Consider the following 15,055-nt stretch of genomic DNA (forward strand, 5'->3'; position numbering starts at 1 on the left):
TTAATGACATCATATTCTTGATACCTACTCATGAGCCCTACCTCACAGTTCCTACAGTATATTTTTATGCATTTTCCTTAATTCATCTATAATTGCTCTAAACAATTTATTTTTACATTTGATCATAAGATTATTTGGAATTATATATGCGAAAATCTGAATTTCAATTCCTGCAGTTGCTCAGCCAGTTGACTATACCCTTACAGTTGTTTTTTTTTTCCCTCATTCATATTAATTCATGATGCAAATGAGCATCTGTTAAATTATTTTGCTTTTAGGTGCATTATCTTTTCTAATGATTTCCTCTGCACCCATTCTTCTACTTCATAGAAAAAAATCTCTTCCCTTGACTGGGTGCTCTATTCATTGAAATGACTCTGAGATGCTTTTATCAGAACCAAAAATAAGCATCCGGACACCTCCAGTGTCAATTACCTCAGCATATTGAGCTCACACCTGGCGGTCAGCCTGTGTTTCCTATCTCAGGCATTCACACTGCCAGACAGCCAGTTGCTCTAGGCAGAAACTTTAGAAGGGTCCCGAAATCCTCATGTCCGGTTGATTCACAAGACTTGTGAATTCACCCTCTCAAAGATCTCCAAACTATTCTCTCCTCGCTACCGACTCTGCATTCACTGCAATCCTGTCCTCCGTCAGAGCTCAGCTTAAATGTCACCTCCTCAGAGGGCTTTGCCTGGCACTGTTTAAGGGGCATCATTTTACAATGACCACTTAACTCCCTCCTTTCCCTTCTAACTCCCGTAACAATTTGTTGTGACTCATTCCCCACTTTTTACTGACTTATGGTCGGTTTTCCCACTTGAATGTAAGTCCTGCGATGGCTGTGTTATAGATCCAGTGTGTCCGATCACTCCTGTGCCAGCTCCTAACTCATAGCAGGCATTTAGTAATAAGAAGGAATGAATGGCTAAATAAAAGCACCACATGCTCCCTTCATTACTAGGTTCATTTGCTTCCTTCTCCCTGGATTGTTTTTGACAAACCCCCATGACTCGGATAGACTCTTTATCAAGCACAGAGGTCTGACCCTGATACTTCCTAGATTACAGACCATTCCCTCTCAAATGCAAAGCCAATATCATTTTCCTTAGCACACAAAGTAGCAGAGCTACTTTGAATTCACTTTAGGTTTTGACTACTCAAAAATGAAACATCCATATTACATATGCACCATACACCAAATCTACCATACATATTATGCTAAAAAAATCTTAAAATTCATATCAGATCTTAAATTCATCATGAATGAAGCAACAACAAACCGTCCACTGGTAATAGAGTTCCAGGGCAAAGAAAAAAATCCATAAGTTCACCTAGAGCAATGTTTCTCAATCTGTGGATCATGATCCCTTTGGGGTTCCAATGACCCTTTGATAGGATCCTATATCAGAAACTCAGCACATCAGATATTTATCTTATAATTCATAGTAGTAGCAAAATTACAGTTATGGAATAGCAAGGAAAATAATTATATGGTTAGGGGTCATCACAACATGAGGAACTTTATTGAAGGGTTGCAGCATTAGGAAGGTTGAGAACCACTGCTCTAGACTGTATTTATTAACTCTTTGAACATGTTCTCAACTTATTTCTTGCTAAGTATATTAAATTCTATTATTTCGGTTTTTAGAGATGTCTTTTGCTTTTATATTTTGTTTCTATTAATCTTTTTGTGGATTTTATAAGATTTCCACATTATTAAATATTATCCCCTTTTCTGGGTAAATCAATAGAAATGTTACAGAAAAGACCTGTATTTTGTGATTAGCCTGTAGAATTGATTTCATTCATGCCATTTTCTCTTCTACAGATCATACATTGGAAGAGCATGACAGACTTCCAGTGACAAGGGCAATGTCTCTGTTTACATAGCATCTGTATCATCTGCATGTCGAATTGGACACTTGGGCAGTGGCTAAAGAACTGAAAAAACCTCAAACATTAATTTTGTTTTATTTCATTTCAGTTTAAATAACCAGCCTTGACTGTGGCTACTACATCACAAAGTTCAAATGCAAACACCCTAATAAGAAGGCAGAAATTGATAGTCTCTGTGAAAATGCAACACTCAATCAGTTGTTGACTGTAAGAGACAAAGGTAGGCTGTTGGAAAGAATGCCAACCAAATAGGAACTACTGGATTTTAGCAAGAAAGAAATTTTCAGAGATATTATCAGGTTTCATTGTGATAGAATACCAGGGTTTCAGAAGAGGTGATATGAATGTACAAACATAGATGCTGTTGATAAGCTTAATCATTACTAGAAATCTTATGTGAAGAAGCTGCAATCTCAAAGAACTATTTTATAAGATTTTGGTGGTTTTGACAGAAGGTCACTCTCTGAAAACTGACAGCAGACCCCATTGCCAAGGACAACATCCACACAGCTTATTGAATATAGAGAGGTCCAGCTGCTATGGGTTTGGAGCCTTCATCCCTACATGGTAATCTCTATGGCCATGGAAAAAGAAACTTGGACACTAACCTAGACACAAAACCCTCTACCTACAATCTATCCTGCCTGCAAGATGGGCTGGGGCAATGGTGGTGCAGAACTTGTGAGAGTGGTCAACCAATGTCTTATTTCACTTGAGGTCCACTCCAGGAGAGGGAGCCCATGCCCTTGATGGCCAGGAACTAGAGAATGGATAGCCCAGAGACCTAGAGAAGAACCAAACATGACTGGCTATATATATATGTACACACTAATAGTTAGGTGCCTTGTCCAGTCATCATCAGAGAGGCTTCCTCCAGTGGCAGCAAATGGGAGTGGGTGTAAAGACCCAAAGTCAGACATTATGCAGCAACCCAGTCTAAATTGAAGGTCTACATTGGGTCCCTCCCCTTGGAGATTGGGGTACTCCAAGGAAGAGGCAGAGGAAAGATTGTAGGAGTCAGAGGGGATGGAGGACACCAGGAGAACATTGCCTAATGAATCAACTAAACAGGGCTTACAGAGCCTGAAGTAGCAAGCACAGGGCCTGCATGGGTCTGCACCAGCTCCTCTGCATGTGTTATGACTGTTAGTTTGATGTTTTTGTATGGCTCCTAACAGTGGGAGCAAGTGTGCCCATGACTCTTTTGCCTGCTCTTGGGACTTTCTTCCTCCTATTGGGTTGCCTTATCCTGCCTGGTATTAGGGCTTTCCCCTTGTCTGATTGTATCCTGTTTTGTCCTGTTTGGCTGTAGTCTCTGAAGAGGCAACAGTTTTTGAAGTTTCTGAAGAGGAAACAGAGGGGGAGTGGATCTGAGGAAGAGGGGAGATGGGAGGAAGTAGGAGGAGTGGAGGGAGAGGAAACTATAGTTGGGATGTATTACATGACAGAAGAATCTATTATATATACCTAGACACCTTTGAATACCCTTCCTTTGAAAAGCAGGAGTCTAGTTCTCGATCCATTGCTTATGATCTCTATTTATTCTCCTCATTTGATGGAACACATGGTGTGATTAGGTCATATATAGCCTTATAAATTCACCACCCTCTTCTGTTGGCCAAGTTATAAGACTACTCAGTCAACCTTATGTTGGCATGTGTCTGTTAAGAAGATAGACAGGTAAAGTAATCCCAAAGCAAGTAGAGGGAAGGAAAGTTTTTAAATGAAGAGAAAATTAGCAAACCTGGAAATGTACAACAACAATGATGACAATAATAATAATAACAAATCCCAGTGAAACGCAAAGGTGATTCTTTGAATGCATCAGTAATATTTGCAAGAATCATACTAGACTATTTTATCTAAATGCTCTCCCCCCCAACCAGCTAACTGAACAAGGCAAAAATAGTTTCAAATGCCAGGGGAAAGAGGCCACCATAGCAGACTTCACAGACAGTAAAAGGATAATGTATTTAAGAGAGAAAGAACATGAAGTTGGGTGAATAGGGAGGATCTGGAAGGAGTTGAGGGGGAGGGGGAGAAAAGAATATGAGCAAAGTATATTGTATGAAATTCTCTAAGAATAAAAAAGAAAATTATTTTAAAAGATAATTAGCTATTATAAGTTATTGCCAATTGAATTTGAGAATATAAACAAAATAGATGAAGTCCTTAATAGTCATAAATCACCAAAACTTGTATAAAAATTGAATTACTTTGTATATACTTAAAACAATGAATTTAGATCTTATAATCAGTAAAATTATGAGTTCATACAACTTCAGTGGTGAGTTCCATCAATCATTTAGGAGAAAATTTGTAATAATCCTCTATGAACTGTTTCAGGAAGGACCACATTCCAAGTAACTAAATAATGCCAATATTACCAATCCCTCATCAGAAAAAGGTTCACAAGAAAATTACTATAGGATGGTATGTCCTATGGGTACAGCGACAAAATACTTGTAAAATCCCAGGTTAATTGTGATAGTATTGGTCTGCAAATGAATGTACAAATGAAACCATTGGCCACTTAAATTGTTCTTATATAGTTTTGTATGTGTATGTGTGTGTACAAGTGTGTGCATGTTGTGTGTGTGCATATGTGTGTGTGCATAAGCTAAGACCACAACATGAATTCTACATTTAAAATATTCAGAACATAATACAGTATTCTTCATTACTGAACTTGAAAATAGCACAAATTAGAAGATCTAAATCAGAAACCTAAAGGTATAACAAATTGTGGTTACTTGGAGTTTATACATGGGCTCTTTGATTTAATATTAAAATAAATCTATAAAATTCATAATGTAAACCTAAACAAATTGTGTTAATATATATGCAAAAGAGTTTCTTTTTCTTGCTTTTTTTTTGGGGGGGGTATCAAAATTTAATACTCTTTTCTCACAAAAGTTTCATCCAAAGAAGAAAACTTTCTGTTTCGGTGAGTGCCTGTTGAAACCTCTAGCCATTATCATATGAGTGCCAATGGAATGGAAGGTTGCTTTTCATTCTGGTCAGAAACAGGGTAGAAGCGTCAACTCTTAACACTTGCATTCCACCTGGGACCATTGCCAGACCCATAGGCCAGAAAATATATAAGAGAGATACCGATCGAACAAGCACTAGTAAAATTGCGTATATGTACATAGCATAATCCCGTAAATTATGATTCAATGCATTTGTCCAAATCAGTAACATTATTGTTAGTATAAATATTTGAAAACTAAACCACTTTAAACATTAGACTTCCGTTAAACCATGGAACATTTAAAGTTTTGAAAGTATATTTAAGACACATGTACTTGAAAACTTCAAAACATGGTGTAAGATGTTAAAAATGTGAATTTATGAGTCATATTGTTTGTAGAATGAAAGTTGCGGTATTGCTCAGATGTCAGTTTCCCCCAAATTAATTTGTAGACTCAACCTAATTGCAGTCAAAGTCCCTCTTTTATAACAGTAGAGATTGATGAGTTAGTACCGTGGACTTTATAGAATCAAACACACTCGTATGGTCCAACCTGGTAATTGTGATCCTGGGTCCCAAAGCTCTGAAAAGTTATGTGTATGCAAAATATCTGTGCTTAGATGTTTATAACAACTGTTAATACTTGTTCAGTCTTAGAAGTAATAAGGAGGTTTTAAAAAATCACTGATTGCCAGAGACTAGGGGGTCAAAAGATGAGAAGAAAGATGAATTGACAAAGTTTAGGGAGTAATTTTAGGGCAATGAAACGACCCAGCATAGCATATTGTCCAAATTCACAATCATATGAGGTAGCAACTTAACATGTATGTGCTGTGCAGGCTGAGTGATAACTGTGGGAGCACAGGGTCATTAGCTGTAACAAGATCACCTTGATGAGAAAGTCAGAAATAGAGGAGACACACACACACACACACACACACACACACACACACACACACACTCCTTTTAACTTTCAGTTAATTTCTATCTGAGTCTAAAACAGTTCTAAAACAGTAAAGTAAAAATGTTCAACTTTATCAATAAAAACATTTTATCTAAGCAATTACACAAAATGCAAAAGCCCTAGAATAGTTAAGCGTTTTATTTTGTAAAACTAATATAGGATTTAACATTACCTAACTTTGAAGTTTGTTCTAAATCTATATTTGGAAGCTGTGACAGAGATAAATATATATGCATATATCGCACACAATGAACTTATTTTTTTGGGGGGAAAAGCCAAAGTTATCAGCTTATCAGCTGGGGAAATGATACCATTTACATCAAATATTGTCTGAGAGAGAGAGAGAGAGAGAGAGAGAGAGAGAGAGAGAGAGAGAGAGAGAGAGAGAGAGAGAGAGAGAGAGAGAAAGAGAAGAGCATCCTGATCCCATGGTACACTGATGCAAAGGATATCCTGTGCCTCCTAAAACCTATTAAAATTTGTTTTTGATGTCTTACTAAGAACCATTGGTCAATGAGCACCTGGTATGGCGTGGCCATCTGACCCCGGTGACAGAAATACTGTTCTGTTGAGTTAAAGAAGCCGCCATGACTGAAAAATGGAAATCCTCGCAGACACTTTATCCCCTTTTAATAACGTCCCCCGAGTAGAGGGAAAACTTCCAACCGGTGGAGTGATGAGAACCATTTCAGTAGAGCCTGGACAGCTTTAGTCTGCCACCCCCTGCTGCCGCCTGGACTGTCACCTCCCAGGAGGGGTGTCCCTGCAGGCAACTTCAGTTCCTTAATACTTTAGCACCCTGGCCTTGGGACAGTCCGGGATCACCTGGACCCAGGGCAGCTGCACACAGTTTTGCCAGGACTTTCTGAGGAGCAAAAATCTCTTAACTTTACGGATTTCTGGGAGATAATGTTTTCCATCTGGAGGGATTTTGCAGACCCCAGACTGCCTTGGTGTCAATTACTTTCTTAATGCTAAAGAAGTTTTCAAAAGTCCCACTAAGATATGATCCCCCTGACAGAGGAAGCACCCAGAGGAAAAGTCATTTCAATCAAGGACCCTTTAAAAGCCCAGGCCTGGGAAGGGGTGGGGACTGTCCTTTCTCCCCCACCCTTGGGCGGTGGCGGGGCAGAGCTGGGGAGGGCTGTCTCCTCCTCTTTTCCCTCGCAGCTGCTCATTCTAGCCTGGGTGGACCGGAGGCAGCAACTCTGTGGGCTCTGGAGGAGTGGATCTGCTCCCGCCACGGCCACGATGCCAGCGGCCGCCGGTGTCCTCCTGCTCCTGCTCTCCGGGACGATCAGAGGTTCCCAGGCGCAGCGGCCACAGCAGCGGCAACAGTCCCCAGCGCATCAGCAGAGAGGTAGGGTCCAGGGCGCCCTTTTCTGGGACCTCTGCTCCTAACTGGCTTCAGCTGGCAAGAGGCGGCTGGCTAGGGACCACTTTCTTGCTTTACTTTAGGACTTATGCTTCCAAGCAAAAGGGACCAGGACTCCTGAAAGTTTTGGGTCAGATCCCTGAGTGGGAGAGGTGCAAGAGCGTTACCTCCAGTAGAAGGGACCCCAAGCGCTTTCTGCTTTTTCACTCCCGAAGTCCTGGAAACTGGTTTATGGAAAACTTTTCTAAAGTTCCCAGGGCAGCCCTTTTTCCAATTGAGAGAAAATGTTTCATCAAATTAGATTCCGTTCCTGCAGAGGAAGGCTTCCCCGAGCTGGAGTTTATCTTAGAACTTTGAGTTAAGTACTTTTTTTTTTTAACTTTAGGATCGTGTTCCCAATTATTTATATAAAGCAGTTTAGTATGTGGGATAACACATCCATCCTCACAGTTGTGAAATCTCCTCGCGCTTAAAATAAAGACTAGACCTCTGCGTATCTTCAGACTCCAGGGACCAGACACACATTTCAGGGGCTTTTGTGAAACAAGTATGTTCAGTGCAACTAAATTACTTTTATCAGCACACCTTAATGTTTCTGTGCATTTCTTTCTGAAAAACTGGGGAGCCTTTGAAGGGTTATCAGAATTTTAATGAGATGCGCACGCACAGCACTGAGAAACATCATTTGTAACACATTGTTCCAGGACGCCTGTCCCAAAGCTGAAAAACTTGAATCAAAGTAGAAAGCATTTCAGAAATATGTGAACTTTATGTTAAAATATTTACTCTTAAAAGTGCAAAATCGAGAGGAAAAAGCTTGGGACAGTTGGGGGAGGCTGAATCTGGTAGAGTTTTGAAATGCAATTTCTGTTTATTAAGTAACTGGAATCAAGCCATGCCTAAGAATTCTCATGCTTGTTCATGCTCCAATCTATCACTTTCCACACTACTGTTTAAAAAGACATGTACAGGCACCCTGAGCTCCTTGGCTGTAGTCTCTGATGATAGTTCCTAGAATAAAAATGACTTCCAGCCTCTCTAGATAACTTCCTTCTATTTTTTGCAGAGGCGAAATGAGGTCAATGTGGCACAAATAATAGAATTACTTGAGACTGCTTTGGGGGAAGTATGGCTGGCAGTTGGTTTGAAAAAAAAATGCTACATTTAACCTTTTAATTTTTTTCCTTTCTTCAACTGTGATTAGCAGCAGGTGGTACTTTAATACTATTGGGCTTTGGGAGAGGTGGGCTGGGTCTGTATTCTCCATTAGAATAAGGCAGAGCTTCAACCCTCCAGTGTAGTCACAAGCTGAGTTCCAAATAATTTTTTCTGCACACACACACACATGAAATCTCTCCATGCTCTCTTCTTACATCTATTTATTTACTCTTTTGTAGTGGGGTGTACACATGATGGTGGAATATGTGTATCAGAGGTCAGTTTGGAGAAGTCACAACTTTCACTATCTGGGTTCTGGGTATAAAAATCATGTCATCAGGTTTGGGCAATCACTCTTACCCAAGGATCCATCCTCCTGGCTTTGTAAATGTCTTTGTTATAGCCATTTGTTACAGTTATTGCAATATATTTGGAGATAGGCTCCAGGATAAGTGATTTAAATTTATTAATAATAAAAGTATATTTAAAATTCATTTTATGATGACTTAAATTAGTATGAATGCTTTATAACTTAATGTACTTATATAGAAGTCATATAACCTTGTATTACAAGATCTATTTTCATCTTCAGTTATCATTATTCCCATGAGGCTAATTTAAAACCTAAGGCTTGGAGTAGTAGCCACAAAAGTTCGCATGACTGATGAGAATATTGTCATTTTCAGAAACTAAAAGAGTAGCCAGTATTATTTATGCTCACATTTCCTTTCCATGGTGTCAGGGTCTCTTTACTTTCCTTTTAGAAGGTTGTTTTCTTTTTGATATTGCATTATCAGTAAGAGTCACTGAATATGGTTTGACAAAAAATGTTTTCTTGGTTACCATCAACTTTTCTGGTTTTGATTATATGTACTAGCAATGACCTTAATGTCCCGGCACTAACTGTGAAGGATTTCTGATTTCCCTTGTAGACCAGTGCCAACTTATTAAGGATACTGATGTGTGGTATATTTAGACTTTGTAACACAGTGGTTCTCAACTTGTGGTTCATGACATCTTTGGGGACTTGAAAGACATTTTCAAGGGGTCGCATATCAGATATCCTGCATATTAGATATTTACATTGCGATTCCTAACTGTAGCAAAATTACAGTTATGAGATAGCAACAAAAATAATTTTGTGGTCCGGGGTCACCACAACATGAGGACTTCATTAAAGAGTCGTAGCATTGGGAAGGGTGGGAACCACCGCTGTAATAAAATTGGAAACCAGATTTTATTTGTTTGCCTCTCCTTTTTCCTGAAACTGTTGCACACTTTCTATAGAATACTGAATTATAGTGTGAATATCAGTGATTCAATAAGTTTGATTTCATAAAGGAAAAACTTTACTGTCCTGTTAATATATAAAAAAATAGTGATTCAGTCAAAGCAAATCTACCTTTCAGCACAGCAATAAATAAAATGCTCTCTGAATTCACATTATTAATATGTAGAATTGGAAGCATAATAACAGTATGTAACCTGCAACTGAGGGAAAAATAATTTCCCAAGAATATTGTATAGTGAGTGAAATCAATCTGGTAGTAAGGCAGTTTTCTTATGTTCCTTGTATAGATAAAAAACATACAATTTAAGTTGTCAGAACTTCAGTTAGTCTGAAGTTAATCCGCTAGTCTCAGTTTGGTTGTTGGTGAATAACAGGTCCAGACATTTCAGAGGTCTCCCCACCTGGACCATGGAGCCTGCATGAAATTAGTTTATTACTCATATCCAGATGTTAAATGATTCATTCTCTTCTGGAAATGTACTGTGCCCTCTATTAATGCACAGGAATGAGAATGACAATACCAGTGTGAATTGCAGCAGTTTTAGTGTGAATATATAGTCTGGAATTGTGGCCGAAAAGTCAACTTCCATTCACATCCACATAGAAGCAGACAAGGTTAGCACAGTCGTGTACCTGACTGATAAATCCACAGGCAGGGGGACAGTAGTTAAGGCTTTGAAAATATGTTCACGGGAGGCACAGTCCAAGGGAAGACTTTTATTGAAGAAGAAGGGAAAGGAAAGGGAATATAACAGACCTCTTCAGACCTCAAGGGGTTGTTATATGAAAAGGACTGAAAGGGTCTTCTTGAATTGATTCCATAGAAGACTATGTGAAAAAGGAAGACTCTACTCCAATAAAAAGAACAATCCTGATCTGTCTGTAGTTTTACCACTCATTCCAAACAGTAGGGCAATAACTAGGAGCTCCCTGCCTCTGAAATGTCCGCCTGATGATCAGATGCCCAGCTGGCCAGGTGTTCCTCAGGAGGAGATGCCATGCCCAGAGGAAGTTACGGCATGTGATGTTCTCAGTCTTGTTTCAGTTCCAAGATTCTGGAATTATAATTTATTGTCTTTGGAGTGAATACTTGTCTCTCAGTCTCTGGATTCTTAAAAATGTCAACAAAATGTTCAACGTGTTTGAATGTGTATTTAGATGCCTTTGGGAATTTAAAATAAAAACATGTTTGGGACAAACCTTGCTCATTTCTGGCAAAAATACTTAAACATTTGGTAAGGAATTTCCACATCACTGACAATTGCATGATTTTAAAACATCGTGTGTTATAAAATGCAAGAACAGTTTATAAATGACCTAAGATATTGCTGTGGGGTTTATTGTAGTCATAAACCTAAAGTTATTGTTTTTAACCTTTGTTTTGCCACTTTTATGATTTGATAGTTTATTTACTGTTCCCTGACCTAATAGTTTAGTAAAAATTCTTCAAAAACAGTTAAAACTGAGAATAAGAACATATTCAAAATTGACTGATTTATATAGTAGGGTTAATAAAATTGATACAAATACTTCAAGTTTCACATGTCAGTGAATGAAGATTTCAGTTTGGAGCCTTGAGGTTTTTTTAATCCAGCTGTATCATGCAAATTACTGAACTGCATCTGTATAAAGGATGTTGGTCATTAAGAAGCAAAAATTGGGCATGCTTTTCCCATTCTCCCTAACTCACTTCCTTAAATGTGGGTCAGTTAACACCTTTAGTTATGGTCATTATAAAGCCTAATTAGGTAACCCAAGGATTCTAGCCATGAATGGTGGCTGCAGGAAAAATGTTATTATATTTTCCATGAGGGATAGGTAGAGGGAGATTTCCAAATAGGAGACTGAGAAGATGGTTCTGTAAGTGAAGTGTTTGCTGCACAGCATGATGATTTGAATCCAGATGGCCAGTGCCAACATAAAAGCCAGGGGTAGTGGCCATTGTCTGTAACCCCATCACAGAGCTGGAGAAATGAGGATCCTGGGGATTCTCTGTCTAGCCAGTATACTTGATTCATGAACTCCAGTTTTACTGGGGGACTTTCTCTCAGATGTGAGACACTGACATTGAGCTCTGGCTCCCACATGAACACACATATATAAGTGCACATACATGTAGATAAAATATAAACCCACATATACATACACTTCAAATTTTTCAGATAATTCCTACTATACTGTAATATCTATGAACAAAAAAGTGTGCTTGATGGTACATTTCCCAACACACAGACTTCACCTTTATTCACCTACAGCCAAGCATTGCTGCTATTCGTCCATTCACACATCTAGTAAATACTGAATATTCTTTGATAATGAATGTGCTAGACCTCTAAGATTGAAGTACTACTTCTCTTGGTCCAAATAGACATAACAGGAATTATTAGTCAGTAAACTTTGTAGCATATCTCACACATTTCTTTCTTTCTTTCTTTCTTTCTTTCTTTCTTTCTTTCTTTCTTTCTTTCTTTCTTTCTTTCTCTCTCTCTCTCTCTCTCTCTCTCTCTCTCTCTCTCTCTCTCTCTCTCTCTCTCTTTCTTTCTTTCTTTCTTTTTCCGAGACAGGGTTTCTCTGTGTAGCTTTGGTGCCTTTCCTGGAACTCACTTTGTAGTTCAGGCTAACCTCGAACTCACAGAGATCTGCCTGCCTCTGCCTCCCAAGTGCTGGGATTAAAGGCGTGCGCCACCACTGCCTGGCCACACCTTTCTTCATAACATATGTTATTAGAGGGCCACACATCTGTTCACAATGGAAGAAGAGTACCCAGTAAGGCCAGAGAATGGCAACAACCTTAACCTTGACCATACACTGCAAAAAATCAGTGAGGTGGTTGGCTGTTTAAATTATAGAATACAAAGAATTCAAGTTGTGCTTAATTCATGTCATCATGGTTCTTCAGTAGGATTCTACTTTGCTGTTGAGCAGGGTTTTAAAGATTTCCAAGTAGAGAGGAATAACCACAACAGCAACAACACTTATTATTGTTATATGGAAGTTAGAGGAAAACCAAAACTGATTAGTGCAAGATTCATGTCAAGGTTGGTGTATGTAGATCAAACAGACAGACATAAGAATGACACACAAATCCCCATCACCGTGGAAAGTATATTTAGTTGGGATAAACATGGGGTGACAGGAATGTGGTGAATATATAATGAAGTAACACAGTTTACACAAAACAGAATATAGTCAATGATAAACACCTGGAGAAGCATACAGAAGAAAGAAGGGTCCATAGAAGAGCAGGGAGACTGACTACTGTTGTAAATGTGTTGGAAAAGGTTGACCTCATGAAGAAGGGACAACTTGAGCAATTGCTTGCAGGTAGAGTAGAATGTCACTGCAGGTATCGGGTGGAAAAGAAATCCCCAAGCAGGGATCAGCATTGACTGGGCCCAATTAGAGGACTCAGAGAAGTAGCATGAGCTAGATCACACAGTTTTGACCACTGTAAATCTTTGGCTTTATAGTCTAAATGAGATGGAAAGGGTACAGGTTTTGATCAGAGTTAATAAATGACAGAAATCATGCCTATATCTTTCCTCATGTAGACACAGCTCATGGAACTAGACTCAATGTCCAAGAATAAGACTATTTGCTGCTCATCTCTTCTCCCAGATGTCCTGTGCCTAGAGGATGTTAAATGATTCTATGTGGTAGAACATTATACCTCAAAATGCCTCTCTCTGTAAAACTCAGATACCTGATCTGACACTTCCTTCCTTTTGTTATCATCAATACTGTCCCACAATTCAAAGCATGTCAGTGGCTGCCTCAGTAAATGCTTTTGCAAGGGACATCTACAGCTCTCTTTAGATTCTGCCAGTGCACTCAGAAATACACTGTGGACTTCTAAGGGTAATTTTCTCTCACATGCACTTTAAAACAAAAGTGAGGTATTTTCAGTCCCACATAGATTCGTCTGTTCTTTGGAGTCGCCTTTGTTATTATCCATTTCAATATCAAAGCTAAACTTCAGACATCATTGCTAAAGTGACAGAAAGATATATTGGTCTGATGACCTCTTTTATGAAATGAACTTTGAAACAATGCCTATTATAGGAACAGAAGTTTATTCTCTGTTCCGTTTCGATTTTTATAAATAAGAATCACTGTAAATCTTACAGTGGCCTTTGGACCAAAGTAATGTGATTAGGGCATGATTTAATTCTGTCATTTAAGACAAAAGTTACAAGAAGAAAATTGCTTAGCTTTTCCCTTCGGCCATCTCTCTTTCATTCCCATTTAGTAGCCTGTTTGAGAATAAAATATGGTAGTTGAAAGAGATGATTTTAGCATTACATTTTTTAAGAAGACATATGCAGAAAATTCCACTTACATCTTTCATATTAAAAGGCACTGATAATTACTAAGATAGGTTTGAAACAATCTGAATTTACATGGTGAGTTAAAGCTAATGGCTTGTCAAACATATGTAACATAGATTAATTTTTCCCTTAAATCATCTTCCATATTGTTTTCATTTTTTTGAGGTAAGGTTTCAAGTATTCCAACTTGTCTTGAATCTTGCTGTGTAAACACATCTGGCTTTGAACTGCTGATACTCTTACCTCCACCTCCTAGGTGCTGGGATCACAGGTGTGTGCTACCACATACGTCTTTGAATTATCTTGAATCCAAGGCTCTGACAACCAGGCTGTTGCACATGTTAGCAAGGGCTCTACTACTAAGTATAATTTGGAGATGGTGTGTTTTTTTTTTTCAAGTTTTTTAATTTTTATTCAAAGACATGCCATTTAGTAAAAGACCATGAAGTCAATTCTATTTGTGATTTATTCCTCATAACACCATGAAGAGCTTAATACAGTTCAAATAGCAAGCTACTCTATGCAAATTCTGAATCATGAACAGTGTCAGAGCTCCGTGGTGCCTAGCACGTAGGCAAGGCCCCTTTTGCAATGCTGCATTGTCTCTCTATGTGTGGTCCTCTCAGCTGACTCTGAGCTGCATGTCTCCCCAAGGCTCTTCCTTCAACTGCTCTCCAGTGCCAGATGGTTTCATTTAGTATAATAGTATTTAGTAGATTGTATACATTAGCATATTTACTTACATAATGGGGGTGTTTAGTCAGTTAATATAATTATCCTCAGCTTATAGAGGGACAAGGATAGATGTCCTGCAGTCTGTCAAGGACAAAGAACAATTCCAGTGCAGTTTTAAGACTTAGAAGTTCATTTTTTCTGATTTTATGAATCCTAAGGCATCATCTCTTTTGGAGTTTTAAATGTCTATGTTTTATATAATACCTTGAGAAATTATATCTTCCTTTGTGAGTTTTGTTACTTTAATTTGAAAATAGCCATGAGACTCTACTCTTCAGAGGCCATCTTCATTTTAACTAATACACTACATAAAACCATGTGAACATATAAA

General features: G+C 38.5%; 1 protein-coding gene across 8 annotated transcripts in view; it reads left to right on the plus strand.

The window, feature by feature from the left end:
• Window positions 1-6,941: 6,941 nt before the first annotated feature.
• Window positions 6,942-15,055, plus strand: part of Lama2 (laminin subunit alpha 2) — a 573,571-nt gene continuing 565,457 nt past the window's right edge. For 6 of the 8 annotated variants that reach the window (XM_028877370.2, XM_028877371.2, XM_037200377.1 and 3 more), the window contains exon 1: window positions 7,001-7,197. In XM_028877370.2, coding sequence (XP_028733203.1) covers window positions 7,089-7,197 — 109 coding nt within the window. In that variant the 5' untranslated portion in view covers window positions 7,001-7,088. Of the gene's footprint in view, window positions 7,198-15,055 lie in introns of all 8 variants that reach the window. The other 2 variants (XM_028877376.1, XM_028877375.2) reach the window with 2 other exon arrangements.

The sequence above is a fragment of the Peromyscus leucopus genome, chromosome 8a, assembly GCF_004664715.2.
Source record: "Peromyscus leucopus breed LL Stock chromosome 8a, UCI_PerLeu_2.1, whole genome shotgun sequence".
NCBI classification, from domain to species: domain Eukaryota; kingdom Metazoa; phylum Chordata; class Mammalia; order Rodentia; family Cricetidae; genus Peromyscus; species Peromyscus leucopus.